This window comes from Copidosoma floridanum, unplaced genomic scaffold (genome assembly GCF_036245765.1).
Source record: "Copidosoma floridanum isolate Cflo_tuat_1 unplaced genomic scaffold, Cflo_Japanese_pri ptg000030l, whole genome shotgun sequence".
Classification (NCBI taxonomy): domain Eukaryota; kingdom Metazoa; phylum Arthropoda; class Insecta; order Hymenoptera; family Encyrtidae; genus Copidosoma; species Copidosoma floridanum.
The window spans coordinates 19,076-44,980 of NW_028321907.1; the positions used below are offsets into that span (position 1 = coordinate 19,076).

A 25,905-nucleotide genomic window follows, 5' to 3' on the forward strand; every position below is an offset into this window, starting at 1 on the left:
AATTACTTCGTTTTACCAATACGGACGCTAATGGATTATAATTATGACAAATAATTTATTTATGAAACATTTGCGTTTTAAGTATTTCCGAAGTTTATGAAATAGTTAATAATGATAGTAATCAACGCATGAGTTACAAGGAGGAAAAAGATTTATACAAAACGTTGTAAGGCGCGCAACAAATGACTGCTAACAAAAACTCGATTGGAAAGAGAGGCCTCGTAGCCTTTCAAGCAAGGGAGTCAAAATTACAGTGCCAGGTCTCTTCTAGCTGCAACATGAAACCTCGGTTTCAGGGCGGCATATGAATTTGTCCTTGTTCATGATAGGGGTAAACGGTACAGTTATTAACACCTTAAGGTAGTGATTGACCCCTGTATAATTTGTATATTTATATATAAAGGCTCCATTTAAAAATGCATGTGGCGGTCAATCACTATTGGGGGGTCAACAACTGTACCGTTTACCCCTACCGATGTGCCAGAGAAAGAGACAGGTAGTCGCTTCAAGTCATATATTGTGATTCTTTCATGTAGTGCTAGCGTTAGGCTCAGTGACTGCGGCGCGGGCGACGGTACGGGGTACGGGGTACGGGATGTGCTGCGTAGCAAGCTCCCAGATAATTACCTACTTGATGCGCGAGTGCGCTTGTTATTTATGAGCGCCTAATTTTAAACTTACATCGTAACAAACAAAAAAAATGTATCCATTTTTATGTAGTTATATGACCGATGGCCACAAGCTGTATATTACAGTTTATGTTTTCTAAAATTTTTCAGTAAAAGATTGTTTAGAATTTAATGTTCAAAGATAAACTGTAAATCAATTTTGACATCATCATTATTTTAACAATAACACTGAGGGCCTACAGTAGTTAAATAATTCAGATAAATTCCAAAAACCTTTTTAATTGTTTGTGTTTATTTCTGTACTAATAGTGTCGTGTAGTTGTGCATATTATTTTTTATGTACGTGTGCATTAGTCAACAGTATCACAAGCCAACCATGGTGAGTGATTAGAAAAATTATTTCATGGACACCAGGCAGTAAAAAATTATGTTGAATAAATATCGTCATAAAGACAATTAACTCATTTAATTAAAGTATTCACAGTTGCTTTATTGTATATTTTTTTCAATTTTTCATCGAGCATATCATTTCGCTTTGTTTAATAAGGTACATTAATTTTCTGACAAGATACACAATTTTTTTTTCTCAAGCTCGAACTGCTGCATCTGTACATCGAAACTGCCGGAGTTATGGACTAATCATCATCTACGTCTCCAATTACAACTAGGTTCTCAGTGGTGCCGTCTACCATGGTCATGGTCATGTTACGGACTAGTCAGTCAGTTACAACTAAAACTTTATAACTGTAACTTAAAAATCAATCACATTCACAACTCATCATGGTAGGGAATCGGATGGTTTTTTGATAAATGCTATGAATTGATTTATTAAAAAAAACTAAACTTAACATTTGATATAATTTTATTGTCTTGATAGTTCTCATACCAAAATATTCAAAGATGTTTTATTTGCTTCTTATAAACCCCACCTATAAAAAATCGATTATCTAAAATAAATCAATTGATAATAATTATTAATTAAGACATAATTGGCTGTTACAATAGACTCATCTTTATTTGTTGATTCGTATGTTTTTAGATTCTTTTAGTACCCCCAATATAAGTTAAAACAGTTTTTAGCTATGCAGCATCCAATAAATGGTAGTCCAAGAGTATCATCAGCTCATAATGTCGTTTTTTTTTTTTTTTTTTTTTTTGATCTCTTCATGTTAGTTCCGTACAAAATTAATTAAACCATCACAAACATACAAATCATTTGGTGTTCAGATGTTTTTTACAGTACGTGAATAATTTGTAAATTTACTTTTACTTTACCGTATCTTACTGATTGTATAAACCTAACTACAGGTAGTCAAAGCGAAAACCAGCTTGCAGTTGGACGAAATAATTATGTGAGTATACGTGTAAGTCTATGAGTTAATCTGCGAATCCTTGGACAGCCATTTAGGGCACCGCTGCAAACGAGACTTTTTCCTTGTTGCTCTATTCGAGCAAAGTAAATAGAAATTCACACTGTTTCTTCATTCATCGCTGGTGAGCTACATACATATACGCATTGCCTTTTCCAAGTGGTACTCTTTAGAGTGTACCACATTGCATGATGCAAGTCATTCCGTCCATCAATTCCTATGTCACTCGCTTGTGTTTTAATTTTTATATTTAGTCCCAACGCTATTGCTGCACCAATGAATTCATTCAGAGTACATGACAATGACATATACTTAATAACGTCTACAATAATGAAATAATCTAATAGAGTTGCTTATGTGAAAAGTCTGATAACAGTGCAGTACTACCCCTACAAATAAATACTTGACACAAAGAAACCGCCAAATTTTTTTATACTATTTTGAAATGAACTAATCAAGGATAGAAACTCATGCGTCAATGGTTAATTAAAATTTATATTATTTTCTAGAAAGAGGTAAAAAAACAAAGAAGAGATTGTGTCATATGTCTTTTGGGACTTGATAAGTAACCGCATAGATGGCAAAAGCATACCTACACGCACAGTTAAGACGATCCTGCACTTGTGTTAAAGTTTGCATTCTTTGGGGATGCTGATTCATGCGTATGTACATGTATACAACATCGCAATCCCCGAAAATTAAACCTTCTTAAATATCATTGATTGCGTGGACTTGGTAATAAATTTTAGCAGCATTATACCACAGAAATAATAAATAAACTATTTCATTTATGAAAATTATAAGAAAAGAAAAAAAGTAAACAGCCGGAAAAATCACGAAAAAAAAAAAATGCATGCGCGTGACCAAGTGTTTTCTTCCTCATTGCTGACAATGGTATTATTAATTATATCGTCAGAGGAGCAAGACCGTTTAAACGCACCTCTGCGTGGGCGCTGTTCAATTTTTCTAAACATTCTATATAATAATACGTTCCTGTTATGGGAGATGATCTCATTCAAGGACTTGCGAGTCTCTCTTTATTCCATAGACTTGCTTTATGATTATTTTAAGCAAACTTTAAGGAATACAGCTTTTTCCCAGACAACGTAATCAAACCCGTGTAAAAAAGTCTTAATGATGAATAATAATGAAAAATCGAGTAATTAATCAACAATTGACAGTATTTTCTTAATGACGAGTAGGTATCTTAAGATTTAACAGTGGTCCTCCTCGATTTCGGTAATTGAAGCGGCTTGATACCGTCCGCAGTTCCCGACTTGCTCGAGAACTTGTCCAGTGCTCGGCCATACGAGCCGGTGCAAAGCTTCTCCTTGACGGCAAGCCTGGATTTGGTCTCGTGATGAGTCGAACTTGGCGAAGGTCGAGTCTCCGAGCTGAAGATCGATATCCTCGAGGCAAGATTGTTGTTAATCGCGTTGGAGGTGCGACTTTCAGGCTTGTGCCGTAGTACGGCACGCTCAAGGTTGATGCTACTATTAGCCAATGGCTCCTTCTTTTTGCCGTCATAAGCAAATTTTCCCTTATCTTTGTTGTCTCGGTCGTCGCCGTCGTCGTCGTCCTTGTTGTTGTTGAACTCGGTATCGTCCTCGTTTCCCGAATCGTTGAAAAAATCCTTCTTGTCAAGCAAGGCCTCATTTTTCTCACTCTGCTTGCGCAACTCCTCCCAATCCTTGCGGGGCTTATAGCTCGTTTTTCTTCGCACGAGTGTCGTGCGCTCGCCACCCACGATACTGGCATCGATGTCGGGGCTAACGAAAAGCTGCAGAGCTTTAGGCCCGATCGGGAAGTCTGTCGAGCCTTCGGTCATCAAGGCTTCGAGACTCGTGGACGAGGCCACTTTCTGGTGACGGCTGAATGCTGAAACGAGCTGAGCGACACTAAATTTGGGCTCTTCGTTTTCCGAGTCAACGTAGCACTCGGAACCTACTGAGCTCTGTTTGTTCCTGGGACTGCGTGACAACCCCGTCACTTCCGAGTCGTCCGTCAACGTGTCCGATTCCAGGGATTGCAACGAGTCCAGGTTACTCTCCGCGCTCGCCTTTTCCTCGCTACCGCCGACAACCATTTCGGTCCCTAGCAAAGCAACGTATATAGCTGGTTATAGCTGCAGTTATGCTTAACGGGACTCTCTGCTGGTCCGATTATTCTTGGGTAACCAAAAAGAAGCGTTCCGACATCTATATGCGCAATTACTGCCGTACACATGAATTTCAGAACGCTCCCGTCGAGTCGGTCGAGAATATCAAAAGACCTGTGTAAGTACAAACCCACAACTTACCACTTACGCCCGTCCCCTTGTCTATCAACAACCGCATCGATGCTGTTTCAGCTGCCTCTAATTGAATCGAGTTCTGCTGTTCAAAAAGAAGTAATCGGACTAATACATGCATAATTTGACTTGGCGTATGGGTAAAAGTGACTATAATACAGACATCACTCACATGTTGGACTTGATCATTGCCCGCGTCGTCGTCGTCGTCGTTGTTGTTGTTGTTGTTTGATCGAGCCGAGAAAGTCGAGTCAACAAGAGAGGAGGCACTACTTGTACCGCTGTGACGAAGGTGCCGGAAAAAAGGTACGAGTGCGTCCTCAGTCTTTGAGCGCTCTCTCTGCCTAATTAGACTGCGGCGTTGCCTCTGTAGGCTCTCGAGGCTGCGATAAATGTCGAGCATGCCCTGTGACTTTGAGAGCGACTTTAGCCCATACAATTTCTCCCGCGACCCGTCAAAGTGGCAACTACCCATCATTATTCGCTGCTGCTGCTTCTGATTGATATCGCGCTCTGCCGGGCCGTTCAGCAGGGAACGCAGACACATGTGCGACTTTGATTGCACCTGGTTGAGGCTCCTGCGTATGTGCATATTGTATATGTAATAAACAATTAATTCGCAAGTCATTGTAGTATGGTTCAAGACTTGCCTTATTTTTGACAGTAGGCCCACGCGATTGAGGCTTTGAGCGAGGCTGGCCCTCATAGAGCTGCGGTCCTGGGCTTGGCTGAGCAGACCCTCGGTCTGTTCCCTGTTGAGCAGGCAGCTCTGGCTGGTCCCCAGACTGCTGTCGATGCTTCTGTTTGACGACACCGAATCGGCCAGGCTTATCCTCGAAGAACCGATCATATCCCCCCAGCAGTCTTCGCCAACGCTGCTGCCACCGCTGAGGCTCCCATTGCTACCGTTCAGTCTGCCACGGCTCAGGCACACCTCGCTCTGGCTGAGCCCCGTCCAATTGTTGTTTTGGTTGTTCTGATTATCGTGCAGCAAAAGCTGTAGATTATTGTTGTTGTTGTTGCTGTTGTTGTTGCTACAGGCCGTGTTGTAGGTTTGGCCTAGGAGGGCGGTTCGGCGCAGGTGTTCCCGGCTGACGACCCGCTCCAGCAGCACATCGCGCGACTTTGACAAGTATTTGCGCAGATGCGACGAGGCCTGGGTCGGTGCGCTCCTGAGCCACTCGTGCTGCAAGCACTGCTTTGCCGTCATTCTGTCACTGCGTAATTACATCATGATTGTCACGATTCTTATCATTAGAACATAATCGGTATTGTCGCCCTATTCGTACCGAGAACGAAATATTACGAAAGTGAGAATAAATTAATCGAATAAATGGGTATTGTATTTCGAAATAAGGTGAAATTCTTGTGAATGCCAAGCACAACGATGACATAAATGATTTAATCATTTCTTGGAGCTCCAGCTCTCGACTCGCGAATAAACAATGTAAAAATATTACAAAAATTTAGCATAATGAGTAAGTTCTCTCCCTTGATGATGATGATTGGTCGCGTGGCAGTTACCTTGGCTCGAGTATGAGGAGCTTGGCGACAAAATCCCGTGCCTGGATGGATACGTCCTCAAACAGCTCCTCCGGGAAGTCAACTTGGCCGTGTATAATGTTTTTAAGGGTCTCCTGGTCCGTTTCGCCACCAAACGGTGAGAAACCTGTCAATAGCACGTAAGTTGTTACGCCCAGCGACCTATGCAAAAGAGCTTCGTGTAAACGCAATTCGGTCGAGCCACACGTGGATTCTAATTGCATTATATATGCGTAATCTCTTAATTTACATGGACGCACAAAAGGCCAAGTATACGAACGAGATACACATTGTGTTTTTTTTTTTTTTTTTTTTTTTTTTTTTTTTTTTTCCACGAAATCTAATAAATAAGTACATGGAAATATCGCTTACCACATATCAGCAGCCAGAGTGATGGGCTCGTAGTGAAGAATCTCGGGAGCTGCGGGATACAAAAAGAAAAAGAAAAGAAATTTATCATATAAAAAATAAAATATTTATCATATAATGCATGAACTGCGTGAAACGTTATTCATTCGGACACGAAGAACGAGAATATCGCCTACTCTTTCGAAATAATTTTTTGTTTTCTTTGTCTTTATTTGACTGCTTTACGCGTCTCATCTGACAATCTCATATCCATAGACACGATATACATGCAGCAACTGCCCGAAAAATTAAAAATCACGACTTACCTACGTATTCAGGGGTGCCGAGGATCTCTCTGACGTCGGTGCCTTCGAGAATAACTCGGGATATTTCGAAATCGCACAATTTGACGCTGCAGTCCGGGAAGTTGCCCATCATCACGAGATTTTGCGGCTGAAACATAAAACATCGCGTCGCTACTGTTACACATACTCCACTCCAATTAATGATAGGTATATTATAATCATACGTCGTATACAATAAATGACATTTTGTTTTGTAATTTAAATTGTCCTTTCTCTTTTCTGTTTTGCCAATCATTTTATTTCAGCCGCCATTTATATATATATATATATATATATTGAAGGTTGCAAACAGCAATTACACCCGCATGCATGCATGCATCTCACGCAAACAAGTTGACCAACGATGACGACGAGGTATCAATTAGTGTTTTTCTGTCGGCATTTTGAGCGAAACCCACTTTTTATTTGAGCTTGTTTGTACATTCTTCAAATAATGCTGTTTACTCCTACCCAGGCGCACAGTGGATCAAGAATTAATATAAAGAGGAGAATAATAACAATAATTAAATTTCCCGAGACTTGTTGTGATATGCGAGAGAACAACGTGTACGTTGAGAGTATTTTGTACTGTAGCGATATTGTGTGTGTCTATATAGATTTATGATGACTTTTTTTTTATAATTATATTTATCCTTGACTCCCGCAGCTCGTTGACGCGGTACCGCAACAGCCGGAAACGCTCATTGATCGGCTGATTTTTGCAAGACCCTTGTACCGAAGCTCACGGCCTTCACTTGCTAATCCATGATAATTTTACCTGATGCTTTTACTTCTCCAAGAAAACAGTACTTTTTTTTTTTTTTTTTTTCTCATTTACTTTACTTTTGAACTATTTTTAGGAGAGAAAAAAATCATTGCCTATACGGATTGTTGATTTGAATTCATTATTTATTGCAGGTAATTGTATACGCAGCAACGCGCGAATCAACGTGATTAATAAAGACCGAATGAATAAATGGCCTTGTCAGCGATCCTTTAACTCGCTTTTAACAACAATGCATTAGAGACCATTATAAAAAGATCAATTGCAGCAGCCTGTCAATTTTCAAGTGACATTCGACTTTTGCTTTGTCCAGCAAATACATACCCCTTGATTATACTTATTGTTATGCTCGAACTTTCGAATACCCTGATATTCTACCGACATTGTTATTTTTTGATACGAAAAACGGGGCAGGGGGGGAACCAACTGTTTGCAAGAATATTAACACGAAGGACCAAGGACGTAATCAGCAAATTGTTTTGTCCTTGAAAAAGTATTTGGTAGCCTATTTACATTCATACATATCCATCCGTACTAATCGAAAAAAGTTATTTTAGGTTATTGTTAATTCAACGTAACACCCTAGCACAAAGTAATGAAAATCGGAATTTCAAGCTCTTGTTTTACGTCCAACATTCCCAACAACGCCTGCATGAAATGAGATGTATTTACTCTTGCACTCGTCGGTGATCGGTAAAGTTTTTATCACAGTTGGGGGCTCTCAAACGACGCCTTTGTTTAGTGGGTGATAAAAAATTGCCAAATAGCTCACCGTCAGAAATATACGATTGATCCGAGAGTCGAGCGTAATTAAATGAGTCACGTACGTCCGCAGCGAAAGTTTAATAGCACCGGCTGGGCGCGCGTGAGAAAACACATCACGACGACATCTCAGAGGCAGTATCCTTGATGCGTCGATGAGACCCAAGGTAGGGGATCCCGCGCGCGCCCCCATCCATATATATATGTGTATATATATAAATAATGTATGGTGCGCGTGGGTGATCTCGAATATAACGGAAAAAAAGACAGACGTCCCCATGTGTGTGTAAAGACACGACAATAAACATACTGATATACATAATAGTGCGCTGGCCAACCAACCGAGGTATTTGCAAATAAAAATATTATACCTATAATGGACTTGGCTTTTTTCGACAATAGGATTGTATACCTACGTAATATTACAGCTATGGGTATACCCACCACAAGTGCATCGCGCACTCTTTTGTAAGAAAAAAAAAAAAAAAAAAAAAGTTATTAGTACATAATGTACATTAAAAGTATATCTTTCAGAAACTATCAATAACGCTCCCCATCCGAAGTTACATGATCGGTTCACCATGATAGGCATATACTTAATCTGTTATAAATTATGCATTGGTATTCTATTACTATGATTACATAAAATATCGTCGGCGTTTGATGATGTCACACGTAGCTACCTATCCCCTTTTTACTCATATTAATCACTCTTGAATCAAAATCTAAAAGGCACATATAAAACAATATACCTATTATAAATTTAAATACGTATGCTAAAGATTCTGAAGCATGCGATGTATACTTGTTGCGCGAAAATCGGATTCAGGTATAGGTACGAATCGAGCGCGATCCTTTTTGATCTCTTTTCTCTCTCTCTCTCTCTCTCTCTCTTTAAATATAATATGCAAACAATTATAATATATATATATATATGATCTACCTACATCAAAACCAAAACCACGGAACCGATAATGAAGCATCAAGTTACTTGCCTTGTTAAAGAATTAATTTAATAATAAATTGATCATTGTTCGTTAATTTGTTTTTCCCTCTTCTTTGAAAAAAGCTTCCACTAGGCGAGAGTTAAATTGACGCGTGGTGACGTATTGTCAAAGCAAATGTAAAATTTCGTTTGTATATATACGAATAGCGTAAGTTTTGCGTGTGCAACAAAGACTATTACCGGTTTAATGTCTAATAATCGTTGAACAAGGTGAAACGAGGAGTATCAAAAATCATCAACGAGCGATGCAAGCAAAGGGAACGAGAACGAGAATCGAGAAGCAAAACGACAAAGTGCAAAAGCACCTCCGTATACGGTGTGTGTAGGTACATGCGAGACGTAATCGAGCAAGTGAGAGCCAAGACGAGGAGGACACGAACTCTCTCAAGTGAAGGTCATTGAGGTTTTTTTTTTTCTCTCGCTCTTAATTGGGCTGTGAGAGCTATTGGCAGCAAAACTGGTATACACGTATAGGTTGTATAGGTATACACATTAGGTTGAAGCTGCAGTGATTCCGTAACTCTGTTGATGGAATGAAACAATTTACGACGAAGCGATGAAACAGACGCCTCCAATGGATTTTGTCAGCTATATACATATATATTGAGAAAAGTACAATATTTGAAACACCTACACAAATATTCCGTTTTTATGAAATTCTAAATTGCGATAAATATACGGATTATTAATTTTCCTTAAAAAAAAAAAAAAAAAAAAAAATACCCACCCGTCCTTGACGAAAAAAAATCCGAGATTGATCAGGGGGCATTGACCTGAGAGTCGGAGCCTCGCACAGCTCTCCAAGGATACAGAGGCGACACGTTCCGACACCCGGGCAGAAACAACAAGTAATTACACACACACACACAAGGGAGTAGGTGATACGCAGTTCATCGTATCTCATACATGCACTCACGGCAAAGAGCTGTACCTAAAGATCAGAAAGCACAAGCGCCGACCTCGACCCTTCCCTGAGGAAAGCGAAAGAGTAGGGAGAACAGCGAGGCCGCGGCCCGAGGATCTCATCCCCCCTACCCACCTAGTAAATCGCAGTAAGAGAAAACAGGGCGCAAATAACAAACGGAGACAGCGCAAGCATGAAGTTGATGCCGCTGATGTTATTGATTGGATGGCTCATCCGAGTAGGACAGTGTGGAATTTATACATGCAGTATACTCATCCGGAGGAGGATAAGAGTTTTAGGACATACTCGATCATTCTTAGGTTCATGATTAAAGCGCGATCTAACAAATAATGCATTGTTTTGTCGAAAAAGTATGTTAAATCCGCTGAAGCCCAACTACAGCTTTTTAAAACGTATAGGTACATAGCAGTTGTACGGGAATGAGCTTTTTTTTCATCACGTGAGTATAATACGGTTTGAAGCGGTTTGAAACAGAGAGCGTGCCGCTTATCTCGACCATAGATCGGTGGGTGGTGAACGATGCCATGTCACGCAGACACGGAGAGCCTTCCTTATATTCGTGTACAATTATCAACGAAATTTACAATTGCGGATATGTATAATTGGGATTTTCGTATTTTTCGGTTATCGGTATAACATTTTACGTAGGTTCCAAATAAACCGGCAGACAACCTGGCAAAAGCCGTAAAGCTGACTCAATTTTCCATACTCGCGCCCTTATCCGTCCGATTTTTTAGATAATCGTCCCTGCTGTCCTAATTGTAACTGTTTCAACTTTTCAGGATTGTAATTTAATATCCTTGTGTTTGACTTTTTCGACATCGGTGATTTCCTACAAAGGGGTACGTTTTTTATCTCGGTTAGATTTTTAGGTGCAAATAATAACAGAGTTGTAGGTTGGCGGTTTATTTACTTATTACGTGGGTGTGTGTTCGATTCTTCTATATAAGTTTGATTGGGAAAATCAATTCGAATACTAATGACTGCGAATCTTAAAAAAACATACCTACCTTAGGTGATGAGGTAACTTGATCGACGGCAAAAAAAAAGCAAACACGCTCATTAATGTGAAACAATACATAACGTGTATATATAATATCAATACTACCATGGCATTGGTCAACTAAAAGAAGATGGAAAAAAGCGCATGCAGTTTCCTGAAAACGCGCAAAATTCTAATTTTCTCGCAGTAGGTCCGCACGTACTTACTTACATGTATTGTTCAAGGATAACGTTGGCACAAAAAAAAGAAATACCCTGCAAACGGCGCTGCGAGCGTAAGCACGCAATTACGTGCTTGGCGCCCATCACTCCTCTCTCCACGCACTAAATTCGAAAGACCGCGAGTGTAGGTACAGCTCTGGAGAGTAAAACAAAAAAGTACAACGCAGGGCCGAGAGTGAGCCCCAAAAAGACTGCCATGAAAATTTCTTTGATCCCCCGCTCCCTTGCACATTATCGCGTTGTAAGTTTTAAGAGAGGAGGGAAAAAAAAAACAAGAGCAAGCCGTTATTGGCCTAATTTTATGACAACCTTGGCTCCCATAACAAATTATAACTTCCGCGACCCCTATTAATTTTTTTATCTACTCTAGTACACTTCCCTGCTGCGTCTTAATTTTCATGTGTCGGTCAAGCAGACACAACCTAATGGATTCCAAAATTAGAATAAAAATAATGTTCATGTGAAAATGTAGAGTAAATGTAAAAATCTCGTAGAGTAGGTGTACAAAATTATTATAAGTATTTATGTCTGTTAAATGCGTACTCTCTGAGTGTAATTATTATTATTATTATTATTATTATTATTATTATTATTATTATTATTATTATTATTATTATTACTATTATGTATAGGTATCCCGATGAGAGAGCATAGCTACGAGAAGCTGAGCTACTCCACCTTATACGGGAACTTTGACTTACCTTGATGTCCAAATGGGCGATGTTTCTCTCGTGGAGGTAAACTAGTCCTTCCACTAGTTGCCTGACAAAGTGGACCACGTCACCTTCGAGAGGCACCAAATCCCCATCTATCAGAGTTTGCAGGTCTCCACCGGGTGCGCTGTCGTCAAAGTTGAAAAAGAAGAAAAAAAATTTCAGACTGCCCGAGACTATAGACTACATCCTCATTTTTTGTACCGTTCAACCGATATTATTTAGTAAGTTAATGTAGCGACAATACAATACAATGTTAAACGCATCACCTTATTATTATGTCTCTAATTTGTACATTGAGACTTTCCCTGCGACAATTTGTATAATGCTTTATGTAGAGAGAGAGAGAGAGAGCGTATGAAATAAATCGGTACATATCCTCACTCACTATTCCATAACCATTATCATTTCCTTGGGGGTTTCGTAAACGTCGTGGAGCCTGACAACGCGGGGTGATTGAGAGCAGAGCGACAGCAGGGCTATCTCATGGCGAAGTTCAGCGCTGCAGTCGGCATTGAAGCGACTTCTGGAGGAATACTTGGCCGCGTATACGATACCCGTTGATCGGGATCGGCACTTGTAAACTCGAGCCCACTGTCCACTGTGAGAAAAAAGAAAATCATTATGATACTTTGTTTACATGTAAACCATGTTTAGTAGAGTTTAAAGCCTTGGTGAATGTTACCAAGTTTGAAAAACCGAGCAATTAGCTGTATTTATAATTTTGCAATGATATATAGAATTTAGTTTCCACGCTCTATCGTAGACAAACTAAACGAAACGGTAAAAATGTAACATTACAGGTACATGTACCGGGTACGCCGATTTGTTTGGCCTCGTATGGTGTACCGGGAGCTATGTAAAATAAAATGATTGTCAACAGGTCGCAAGCCGTGATGTTAATCGAGCTTGTTTGCGCGCGAAAAACAAAGAGGAACCACGACGGTTGAAGAAAGACAAAATAATAATAATAATAATAATAATAATAACACAGGCAGAAAGGCTAAAACGACGGAGAAGAAAGAAAATTATTGTCGCTGACCGTTTTCCGCAGTGAACGGATGATATTTTGTTTAACAGCGTGCCTCTCGTTTGCGGTAAGTAAGTATATTATATACACACGCGGAAGCGTCGGCGGACGACTTTGAACCTCAAACGGCTATACTTGTACAAAATATTAATACGTGGTATAATATGGGCTCATATTCGCGTAAAATGCATACTTGATTGATTGAATACGGAAACAAGGATTCCGGATTTTCTGCAACACCGTTGGCTTGCAGCATATGCAACCAACACTCGGAACTCGGGCGTAAACGACTAATAAGTATAGGTACCTAGTATATTTAAGAGACAAAGAGCGTCGGATGAAGGCCAGAAAAAGCGCGATCGAGTGTTGGAAGGACGCGCACCTCGCGTACGTGCAGGCAGTTGCGACGATGACGATGATGGCGTCTCAATTAATAACGAGTAACTGAACCAAACAAAAAGACCTCACGTTTTGACGTAAAGTTAAAAGCACGGTTCCCAAAAACTTTATTTATCGTTAAACATACAGCTTAATGACAACAGTATGAATTTTTTTTTTTTTTTTTTTTTTTTTTTTTCAATTAATATAGACGTAATGATTTGTCCGACAGAAAAGTGTATTATTTCAAAAGAAAAAAAAAAAAAAATTTCAAGGCTTTTGCTCGATATATTTGTTATTTAAAATATTCTGTACCACAAAACATTGTTGTTTGTGAAAAATAAATAATAGAGATAAATGGTTACGGGAGTCGGGACGTTTTATTTACCATCATCCTAATCTTAAAACGCAACCCCAATAAAAGTCCAATTTTTTCACACATATTTTAAAAAGTACTTTTGTTTTCTAGTATAAGGGTTTTGGTACGCTTTTCTCGGATATTGGAGTTTTCTTATGATACATATTCATATGGCGATATTCCCAGCATTTGTAAAATATTGAGAACGCGAGGTAGGGAATAAGTCTTTGGTTCATGCGGTACAAGGTCGGCGCCGGGCTCGTTCTTAAATATTACAACGTAATAATAATATACCTACATATGTACACATAGTGGCGCCTCGTTGGCAAGGTCTCTTCTCCACCCGCGCAGGTATATACTTGATCACAGGATATAATTATACCATGTATATATATATATTTATGGCAAGCGCTTAAGCGTTTCATTAACGCTTTTTTGATATGTATATATATATATATTATGTTGAAGACCTCTGCCTGAACCCGCGAGCGATGTTTGGGCTTTTCTTTACTATAGCGTGTATCTACATGCCGAGTCGAGTATACTGCGTAGCGATCGCCTTTTTTTCACACCCTGGCTCTTGACAGTGGTTGCACATTACGTGAACCATTTTATCGGCAGAACAAAAAGAGTGCGGTGCAGGCAACCAATTCTCGACTAGCTTGCAGCTTTGAGTAGTGTCTACTTATAGTCGTTGATGAAAAAAAGACTCGACAGCTGCAGTCCCGTGTAATTATTATTATTTTTTCGATCGGTTGCCTACATCAGTACTGAATTGAGCGATCAGCACTGATGGACTAATTCTACTACACGGGACTAGGCAGTTTTTTTTTTTAATTTGTTTATTTTTTTTTTTCCATATCAAGCAAGCATCTAAGAATAAATAAGATAAATTTTACCTCACAGAATAATTTCTAAACAAACATTATATAAATTGATGACAATAATATTTAACATTGCTTGTTCGACTAGGCTAAATTTTTTTTCTAGCGGACATGCTCAACATATACATGAGTAAAAGTGTAAGAATACGTGTAACTTTCTGTCGATTTGCTTGTCAAAATAATTTAGTCTATTTATTCCAATAAATGTTAAAGAACGTAGATGATTTGGGTTCACCGTTAAGGCAGGCTTAATAATATACTTGAGGCTCCATAATTTCAAGAATTGTGATATTAGAAAAATCGTTAAGGTGTCATGAAGGCGAGCATGAAGGAGTTATAAACTTTTTTTCCTCCATCTATTAAAATGGTAAAATAAGAACGAAAATAAAGTATGCTAGCTAGTACGTTAATCGTTTTGTTGACAAAATATAAGAAAACGGCCTTCCTGATGCTCAATGTGTAAAAGTAGAAATTTGTATAATATGTACCATGAATAAAAATAAAAAATAAAATTATCATTACAAGCATTTGCATTTACTTTGATCAGAAAATTAACATTTAACGTCAAGAAACATAAAAGCGGCTGAAATGTGTACGAGAGTTATGAGCGCAACAAATTGCGACATTAAGCAAGTAGTTACAAATATCGTACGGGCTAATTCGATGGGGAATGAAAAAGTTTGTATTAAAAAAAATTATCTCCCAAACCATTCTGTTGGTTTTGTATTATCGCCTGTTTCGCAAAAATCTCCTCCGAAACTTGTTTCTCCATATAGAGTACAGTCGCAGCAACAACTAAGTATCGGATATATTATGCATGCGTATACCTACGCAAAAGCAGTTGAGTTCAATATTCACAAAACCTCGAATATTACTACAGTCGCCACTTTTATTCAGATATTATTGTTTTATTGGTAATGTATGCACAGCTTGTATGCTACCTCCTATCAAGTGTCATCCTACATTTGAGTTGATGGAATGAGTAATTTCTATGAGTAAAATGAGAACAATATTAGAAAACCGCGTATTTCCCCACGTCCCTGCAACCAGCATCGAGATTTTACGATCGTGTGTGGCTACGATATTTACCACTTATGCAGTACTTGCGTTTAACGATTATCGTGACAGTGACGACATATCGCTGTCTCTTGGACGTAAAGAGCGAGCATAAACTTACCGATTCGTGAAAATTAACTTTTATATATATATATATATATATATATATATATATAACTGAGAGCATGAAAAATTTCCATTTTTTTCTTTTTCTTTTAAATCACAGGTATGAAAACTGTTTTTTTGGTACGACATTTGGGGATAGCCCCGATTGTTGGATGGCGTAGGGTAAACGAGGGTATTATTGCGGTTGCTCCAATTATTGCGGTACTCTTGAATAATGCGTATATTTTAATTGAACTGATGAGTTATAGCTAGTAAACACTTAAAATCATTAAATCAAGTTATAGAGTACCTAACTTATTGAACTTTAGTTCCTAAATAGTCTTAAAAACTTTACATTTGTATAGCAAAAAACGCAAAAAATCACGTCCGCAGTAACTGGTGCACACATAACTTCTTTCACCATGATGGTATTATTGCGGATTTAGCATTGAAATTGACCATAATAATACGTGCACAATACATACAGGCCCGCAGTAATACCAGCATTGGCAACTGAACTTTAAAACCTCTTCTTAAATCGATATTCATGAGTTAATACATTTATGAAAGTGGAAGTCAATAGTTTTTCAGTCCAACATTAATAAAAATAAAAAAAATTAACAACAATTTGACGCACTTAATTTCTTAGACGATCGTTTAAGGCTAACCACTAAAAAAAAAAACCGTGATAATACCACCTCCCCCCCCCGTTTACCCCACTTATATATACCAACTCCTGTAACTGGGAGTACGCGTTAAATGCCCTTGACTACAAAAAATGCTAAACGTAGGAAAAACCAATGTTTCGAGTACAGAGACGAAACAATGAAATAAAAAACGTTGAATATCGTTAAAACACGTTTTTTCTACGACTCAATTTACTATTTTTGTTCTCCGTTCGGGTGATAAGAATTCCGAGAAAAATTCTATTTAAAACAAATGTATGTTGGCTTTGGAAGATCGTTTAGTGATAATTTTCAGCCGAAAGATTTTATAATATTTTTCTAATGAGAAGTTAATACTAGTTTTATCTGAATAATTAAGTTACGCTGTAAAAGCCGTACAATAGATGAATACTTATAACGAAGAAGGGAATGAAAAAAAAAAAGAAATAAAAGCATTCGGTTTGCGAAGAAACATCTTTCTACTTATTGTTATACGTATTCGAGTACCAGCAATCGAGATTGCAAACCAAAAAATTCCAGTCAAATATGTACATTACTTACACCGTACTTACTAGGACAAGTAATTGTTACAAGTGTATAAGCGGTGCCAAAGGAAGGGTGGCAAGAGGTTAAGTAAAAAAGAAATAAACTTGGAGTGTTTTTCGTTACCTGGCGAATGGCTTGGGCTCAATATGATAATAGTCGGCGATGGGCCCCGTCTTGACGACCCTAGCGAGCTGTGTTTCTTGCACGAGAACCAAGCCTTCCTTGACGTGTTCCTCGCTCCATTGGACGCGGCACCGGCCCCGGCTCTTACCATCGCCGGTGTCGAGAGAAGGAGCTTTTGGATTGCCAGAGTGCTTTTGCGTCGGTTTGGTGGACTGCTTCGACTTGGAGATCTTGTCGCGACTTTGGGACGAGGCGAGGAAAGAGGTGGACGTCTTGCCGATCGAGGCCATTGTCGGTACCTGGTGGCCCAATCCGTTGTTGTAGATCATCGCCCCCGTAATTTCAACAGAAATTAGCGCGGCTAACTGCCGCCCAACTACAGAACCGTCCTTTCCGATCACCCAAGCAACGCAGCCATCGATTGGTAGCAGATATATATATATATATATATATATCACCTTTGTTTGTTATACGTGTCGGTCAGTCACATAGCCGTGATATACATCACCACTTGCGGTGGCCGATGTTCCGCGGACAAGCGCGAACCCGCAACTATATACTTAATGCTACACTTACTGGCTTACTGCGCGCAGGCGGCCTTCTTCCATCTCCTCTTCTCTTTTCTCTCTGTCTCTCTCTCTCTCTCTCTCTCTTTGGAAGAATTGGAAGCCACCGCGCGACGCCGACGCCGCTGGCAGCGCCACGCATACTTAGGGTATTCTCTCTCTGACGATCGAATCTCGACATGCCCTCGCGCGATTCGGGGACCGCTTGCACATCAAACACCATTTAAATATACCCACACGGACAATTTTTAGAACAATAATTGACGTGTACATTATTGCAATGAATGCGGTCATCATACTTAATATTCATGTAATATTGTTACGCAATTGAGAATCAACGACTTTCGTCCGACCTTGTAGCTATTAATCGGTAAAAATTACCGTCCTTTCGACGTAAAAATTATTAATTTTATTATTACAACAAAAATGTCATTACTCAACGAATAATAATTATCTAAATTACTCGCGCGTACGCAACGAGAGGATAAAATATTTGTTCTCAGAGGAAAACTAGGTAATGTACGAAGCACAGATCGCAGAGTAAGAAGTGTCACGACCTAATAGTACCCTCATACGCAGAATAGCCGTCATTTGCTCCTACTTGAAAATCCCAACGTTGGACGTCAGACTTTGTGTGGCTTATGCCGGAAGTGATTGAAGAATTTGCTCAAACACTCAAATAAAGAAAACCACTGAGTCATGAAACCTTGGACCGGCCAATGATCTAACGCTTTCCCCCTCTTATTTGCCATAATTACTCTCTTCTTGGTTCACTTTCCCTCCTCTGTTATGCGATTTCTTTATCTCAAGTAAGTTTGTTGATTATTCCTTATACTCAGCTCGATAGTGGCCGACAAAACACTCGTACATGGCAGAGTACGGATGAATTGGATAAAGTACATGTTTAATTGGGCTACGCGTGACTTCAATGTCATTCGAGTAATGATGAGGAAAAAAAAGAAACCCTGCAGTTTATTAACCTTCTCACAGTTTAACTAGCAAGGAAATGTAAAGGGAGTGTTTGAATAAAAGTTTACGTTCTCGTGTTTGTCAATTATCATCGTTTATTGTATACTGTTAATAAAATTATCATAATAGTACTATTTTCAATTTGATATTTACACAGCTCTTTTCACAGATATCTTGCAGAGATTACATCTGTAGTAGTTATACGCAACAACGAGGTTTCTATGATTATTGAGGCGCCAGTGTACATACAGTTAAAGATTATATCAAATATGCAAACATGAAAATCACGACAATAATAATAATTATTGTAATGATTAAGTATGCGTGACAATTAATGTCGATAATAACTAAATGACCTCGCATTCTCTTGGTGATTTTTTTTTTTTTTTTTTTTTTTTTTTTTTTTGCCTCCAACTCCAAAAAAGGATGTACAATCTAGATAAACAAGGCTCCAGGCATGTTCGATTACTTTGAAAGTTGCCAGCCATTCTTTTTTGACTCGGGATAAAATTATGATCTTTTAAAAGTGTTGTAACAAAAATTATTTTATTTGACGTAATAAAAAATTAAAAACCAAATTTTTTAATTGAAGTGTGATTCCCATCATAATTACTGAAAATAGAAATCAAATAAGTATAGCAGTGGCCTGAATTATTCATCATCACTAGATAAACAAATTAACTTTATCATTATGCACACTTTAAGAACAGTCGAATAAAAAGTGCAATCATATGTTGAAAATGAAAGAAATTACCATAATCATTCAAGTTTCGACATAATACTTTTATACAATTCGAGCTGGCTTGACGCGTATTAATACTATTAAAAATTCCGTATGAGCAAACAGATAACAAATTTTTCTTTTAAAGTAATTCCCATCCCTGAGTTCAATAATTAACGTATCTTATAAAACTCGTGTCCCTGTGTACCGAGCTCGCATGGCTGGACTTGTAATTTATGCACTAAACTATGACATAAACTTTTTTTAAACAAATTTCACAAATTTTTTTTATTATCGTTTTTGCTGACATCTCTCCTTAAAAACAGAGTGTGTAATTAGACAAACCATTATGTGACGAATGAGTATTAATTCCTTTCCACGCCATTCTTCGTTTTATCTATGATTACTGTACAAAGTAGATTTACAAATTCTTTGCTCAAGTACAAAATAATATCGTTGATTTATGAGTCATAGCATCAAAATGTCAAACATTGATTTGCGGATATGAGAAAAATTTAATTCAACTGAGAAAGAAAGTACTTGAATAAATGATAAAAAGATGTAAGGGAAATTTGAAACTACTGTTAAATTTGCTAAAAATTACGCAACTGCGCCTATTGATTTCGTATTTATCAGTGGATTTATCAGCTTATTCGAAAGAAAGCATCATGTTTTTTGTTACGCCCACGGTGCTGAATGAATCCAAGAGGAATCCTATTTCTAACTGAATTTTTATTATGACTGGCAGATGTACATTTTAGAGAATAAATATTTTGTAACGTAAACTTAATTTTTACTGTAATTAAAAATTTTGTAATATTTTTATTAATAAATATAAATGAAAATAGCAAAATTACACTGCAAGTTTTTAAAGGCACTGGTGATGAATTTTGCTTTTTATTATTACTCAAGGCAGATGTAAAAATCTTGTATGATTCTTTAAAATTATTCAATTTTTTTCTTAATTTATCAATGAATAAATTTTTTACAAAATATTTTTATAACATGTTTGCGTGCTTTTTAAATAATTTTTAACCGAGTTACTCGTATAAAAATGTTTAAAAACGTTATTTTTCATCTGTCGCAGCCTGTCATCTTTGCTGACAAAACATTATTACTACGAAATAAACGCCTCGACTAAAATATCAGCAAGTACATATTTGAGTCGTCAGCCCATGGAAATTGGTTTTCTTTTTTTTCTATTTTTTGACAGATAGAAACACGCCAATTGATGTACACGCCAGAGCTACTGTAAGGCACTTTCCCAGAAACTGTGAAAAGGACATAAAATATATGTATCACTCAAACAATTGCTCTGTTACATCAAACACTGGGTTTTTAATCTTATTGAATGCAACTGTTATCGTCACTTTCCAAGCATTTAAAAGGCACAAGCTACAACCCTATTCGTCACGAGTTACGGACTTGACAGATTTACTCACACGATGTATAATAATAATAATTATAATTATAATAATTTAATATTATGCATATTGCGTATACAAAAAAATTTTTTATACAGTTATGATAGTCCTCGAGCCTCTGGAAGGGACGGACGGGCCATACCTTGTTGACGCAGAAATGAATTGTCAAATAAACGCACCCCGATACCAAAATGTAACGGGCGTCCTTACATTATTATGCCTACAATCTTTCGTCGAAAGCGCACAATACGATAAGTGTATGGTTTACGTAAAAAATATAAAATTTTGCTTTTGATTTTTAAAATGATTTGTATAAGGCACTGTAATAATCATTTGTCTGTTAATGCACAGCCTGTTAGTTTTACAAGCAGGCAACCGCAATCAGTTGTTGACTATACGTAGGAGGGAAAGTAAATCAGTCTTTAAGTCTCTATCGAGGAATCGACAAACTTTTCAGATTTCACGTGATTGTCCGTTTGCCGCTTTCTTACTCTTTTATCGTTCCGTACTACAAGCATACGCAAACGCAAGCATACAAAATACTTAAATTTATGGTCATAACACTTATTCCCAGGCAACGATGCCTGATCAGGTAGGTAGTTCAGGCTCCAGATGCACATTATGATAAATCATCCCCCATTAATTTGGGCGCTCGCTTTTATGTACATATTATATGTAACTATGATAACGTTCAAGTCTCGTCTAGGACGCAAGCATCTTATAGAGAGAAAGTAAATATTCAGTTACGAGAAAAATAAGAAATTTACTAATTTTTACATTGAATGCAGGTGGTACAAAAATTAATAATTCGTCATTTTCCTATTAAAGGCGCAATAAACGTCCAAAGTTGAAAAAAAAATCACCTAAAATAGAAAAATAATACTTTTTAAACCCACCAACAACCAAGTGCGGCAGTGAGTCAACGAAACAACCCTCGATGCTACCTTTTACCAACAATACAGAAACAACAACAATAATAATAATAACAACAACAACAACAACAACAACAACAAAACGGCAACAACGGCAAAAAAAATAACAAGTGTAACTTTTCGTTAAGAAAGTGCGTAGGCTTATGCTTGCGCCAGACGAGTTTACAAATCGAACAAATCGCTCATAAATTATTAAAATGATTTTGTTTGATGCGTTGAGCATTAACAGATACTTAAACTTTTTCCTTTCACTCGATTCAATGATTCAGTTATTGCGGACGCGTATGTATTTACAAAGATCTGCATCGGTGAATGCAACGCAAACGTATTGTTCTTATAATCATGATCATCATCTGCGTGCGCATGTATGTATAATTTAAAAAATAGAAAAGTTTCCCTATGCTTTCTCTACGAAGAGCCGTGCACTTGGAACCTTCGTATACGGGCCTGGACAGACTCGCACTGCACCTCGCTGTAACGCATGTACTTGCCGGCTCGCACCGGCTCTCGGATAACCACCAAATTTTCACCTTGATTGCGCAGCGCCTCAAGTCCAGTAATACTGCGATTCGTGCTCGCTGAAAACAAATCATAGGTGAAATGTATTTATATTATTCGAGTTAAAATGAATATAAATTTTTTGTTTAAATAACTCATGGTGCTGATGTAATGTAATGTGCGTACAAGTATCATGAAAAGTCAGTCCCATCCCAATATTAACGTAAAACATACCCCGATAAATTATACATCTATAAAGTAATAAAATAAATTCAAAACTTATAGCTCGGTTATCTCAAATCGAGTTATACGTAGGGTATGTATATGTATGTATGTACAAATGGCAAAGCGGCAAGAGAAATAAAAGCTCCCTGTAGGTGTGTGTACTTACTTTTGGTCGTCGAGCTCGTAGCTGCTAGAGAAACGCTGCTGCTCGTACTCGAGCTTGCGAGGGGCATTTTCAACCTACTGCTGCTGTTGCTGTTTCTATAGGCATAGCGGTAGTGGTGTTGGTCGACGGTGGTGAAACGGCTGAGGGCTTTGCCAACGATGCCGCTGCACTCGTCCGGCCAGACCCGGGGCCCATGGCGCAAGCTGTTGGTACTACTGTTGGCAGACGTGGCGGCACTTGTACCTAGTAATAGCCCGTTGCGCTGCTTCCAACTGTGCGACTCGCTGGCGCTGAAAGGAAAACTCACGCGACCCTGCTGGCTCGTTTTTCCGTAAAGAATAAAATCCAGCGAGTCGTCCGAGTAGATGCTGCTCCGGTCCGAAGAACTGTCGGTCGAGATTTCGGAACCACTGTCGCTGCTCTGGTGCTCCTCACCCAGAATAAATACCGGAGTGCACTTGAACAATTCGCCCATTGCTGCCGATGTAGCCGACGACATTGTTGACGTCCTCGCGCTCGCATCTTGATGTGAATATAATTAAACAAAACAAAAACACACACACACACACACACATACGCTGTATAAGAGAACAAACTTTCAAATAGAACGTCTAATTTAGATGATTGTACAATGTATACCTGATGTGCGCCGGGAAGAGGACGTCTGCAACTCGAGTATGTCATCGCTAAAAACCTCCAGGAGATCAGTACTAGCGGAAAACTTTCTCGCGAGGTAGTCCATGCTTCGTTTGAAGTTCATCCGGCGCTCCGACGACAAACCACTGAAATTATGCCTCGGGGCCGATCTTTGGGTGTAAACGTGCTCAGCGGGCGCGCTGTCGAAAACGCACGGGGAGGGCGACGTCGTATTCCCGTCCTTCTCGAGATGTTCGGCCGTGGTCGGGACAACGGGCTCCTGCGTAACTGGCTCGTTGGGCGTCTCGTCGAGACGCGTCGTACTGCTATCGTCCAGCTTGACTAGAGTGATCGCCTCGAGCTCTGACTCTTGATGCGGAACCATCGGAGCTTCTGCCACGCTTTTCTCCTGCTTCTCGGGGACGGAAGGCGACACGGAGCCGAAACTACTGGGCCTACTGCTGCTGGTCGATTCTGTCACGAGGTTCTGGTTCTCGCTGCAGGTCTCCGTAGCCATTGGGAGGGACGGTGTTCTTGGTAGCTCCTCAAATTTGCTGAACCACGAGTGTTGCAAGCAATCCGCCGCAGATAGTCGTTCACTATAACGAGATGAGACGAGAGACGGTGTGAAAATATTGGATGAAATGGTAGTGGTTTTTACGCGTACCTTGGATTCTTGACTATGAGCCGGCGTATGAGGTCCTGCGCGTCCTCGGAGACCTCCTCGAAGAGATCATCGGGAAAGTCAAGCTTGCAGCGACTAATGTTGCAGAAGGTCTCCTGCTTGGTGTCGCCGCCAAAGGGTGAACAGCCAGTCAGCAGCACGTAAAGCAGAACGCCGACCGACCACATGTCGGTCGCCAGGCTTATCGGCTCGTAATTCAGCACTTCCGGAGCTATGCGGGGAAACGAGAGAAAGTATGTGGATGTAGACAGATATATTCGACTATCTTGTACTTTATATAGCCAAGTTTTTTGACAATTTGGTTAATGAGTACAGTCATAGTATCAATGAGAGGTCCGTTATTCGATTTTACACTTACCGATGTAATCAGGTGTCCCAAGGATCTCGCGAATCTCAGCTCCGTGGCTAATGTACCGCGAGATGCCGAAATCGCAGAGTTTTACATCACAGTCGGGAAATTCACCGGTGAGGACAAGATTTTGTGGCTAAAACCAAACAAAACAAAAAAGATTGGTTTTTTTTTTTCTTTAATAAAACTAACTTTGTGCTCTGTAAAGTTCAATTATTTTATTATATAGGATTAAGATTTTTCAACCCAAATAATATAGAAACAAAAAAATACAACCAACAACGTCCAAGGTCAAAAAGATCAGATGTAATATTAAAACTTTTTTCGAGCCGCTACATGAGAATAAGTAGATAAATAATTTGAAACCCTACGGATCATTAAAATTGGTCAAAGGTTTTCTTACATTTACCTGATAACACTCAAATATTCCTGATATGGCTATTATTAGGAAAACTTAATTTTGCTACTCTGGGCGTTTTTTCACCCACAGGATGTTCCAATCGAAATTATGTACAATGAGTGATAATACTGATATATTCGGGAAACGTTGAATTGTATGAGAATTGGATTACGATATTAAAAAGTAACCGAGGTACTGTTGTAACCCGTATTCAAATGTTTTTTCGTCCAAGTATGGTTTATATTTTTTTACTTTAATCGTATAATATTGAGGCAATCCATACGTGGGACTTGACGATATTCAAAATCAAAAGCAGCAATGATCTCACAGCAAGACTGTTTCATTGCAGAGATGCGACATCTTGATACAAATGAGAATCAGCATCAATAACAATAATAATAATTAACAAGATAATGAAGAGCCGACATAGCTGAAACGGTGCAGGTAGGTGTATCTAATTCTATGTATATGTACACGACTCGCAGATGTTTATTTCCGCACACCTGCACGTTTTTTTTTTCTCTTTCAAATAATGATAAAAAACTGCTCAAGGCAGCAAACAAATGGTTCCAACATCCATCGTAGCGAACTTTTAGGATAATGATATACGAGTATACCGTCGATTTGAGAAAAAAAAAAGAATAAAAATTAGTAAAATTATCTCATACGGCCTTGAGAAGATCATCGCTGGACTACCGACAATTCGCATGCTCCTCTTTGTCTTTTTTCCATGCCAAATAGAATGATATAATATATACTCCGTGTCGAGGGACTCGGACCGTTGCACTTGCTTCACAATAAAATTGCATTAGCTCGCGAAAAACTTGTCTGCAACTGCTTGGGTGGTAAGAAGTCTTGGATATATGTATGTATGTGCATCGCGTTTCCTTATCTAGTATATATAGCTATATATATATAGCTACTGTAGCAGTTGTTGAGCTGAACCTTCATGGTGTGAAAGTGTACCTACAACCTACAGGGGCCACACACAGGCAGGTACAATGGCCGCTACTAACCCTTCCTTCTTGCTCTCATGGTGAGCAATTTCAGAAAACGATTTGGCTACAAGTCATCAAAAATCGAAATTTTTTTATCTTTTGTGTATGCATGTCCATATAATTATGGGGATGAATGTGAAATTGGTGACGACATGGAAAATACTACTTTTACATTAGGGATTTATTCAATTTTCCAATGCACCCAAGTATTTTCGCCAAACTCGGAAAAATTTGCACTTGTTTCAAGTTACTCG

The 25,905-nt window shown here is 38.7% G+C and overlaps 2 protein-coding genes across 5 annotated transcripts in view; both read right to left on the minus strand.

The window, feature by feature from the left end:
- Positions 1–1,069: 1,069 nt before the first annotated feature.
- LOC106641607 (uncharacterized) lies at positions 1,070–17,622 on the minus strand. Of its 4 annotated transcripts, none has more exons than XM_089596669.1 (10): positions 17,083–17,622; positions 12,326–12,538; positions 11,926–12,064; positions 6,506–6,632; positions 6,204–6,252; positions 5,814–5,993; positions 4,940–5,506; positions 4,462–4,867; positions 4,299–4,371; positions 1,070–4,093 (listed from the first exon to the last, which is right to left on the minus strand). In XM_089596669.1, the coding sequence occupies exons 1-10, from the start codon at positions 17,409–17,411 to the stop codon at positions 3,207–3,209; spliced, it is 2,970 nt and encodes a 989-aa protein (XP_089452795.1). In that variant the 5' UTR covers positions 17,412–17,622; the 3' UTR covers positions 1,070–3,206. The 4 variants fall into 4 exon arrangements, with proteins under 4 accessions (XP_089452795.1, XP_089452794.1, XP_089452793.1 ...); XM_089596668.1 differs by having other exon boundaries at positions 4,299–4,374; XM_089596667.1 differs by having other exon boundaries at positions 4,453–4,867.
- A 1,078-nt stretch (positions 17,623–18,700) lies between these two features.
- The window catches only part of LOC106641608 (uncharacterized), a 43,959-nt gene continuing 36,754 nt past the window's right edge, over positions 18,701–25,905 (minus strand). Inside the window, exons 5-9 of the mRNA XM_089596568.1 lie at positions 24,263–24,389; positions 23,887–24,115; positions 23,223–23,818; positions 22,584–23,105; positions 18,701–22,272 (exon numbers count right to left, since the gene is read on the minus strand). Of these exons, the coding sequence (XP_089452694.1) occupies positions 22,103–22,272; positions 22,584–23,105; positions 23,223–23,818; positions 23,887–24,115; positions 24,263–24,389 (1,644 nt within the window). The 3' untranslated portion in view covers positions 18,701–22,102. The remainder of the gene's footprint in view (positions 22,273–22,583; positions 23,106–23,222; positions 23,819–23,886; positions 24,116–24,262; positions 24,390–25,905) is intronic.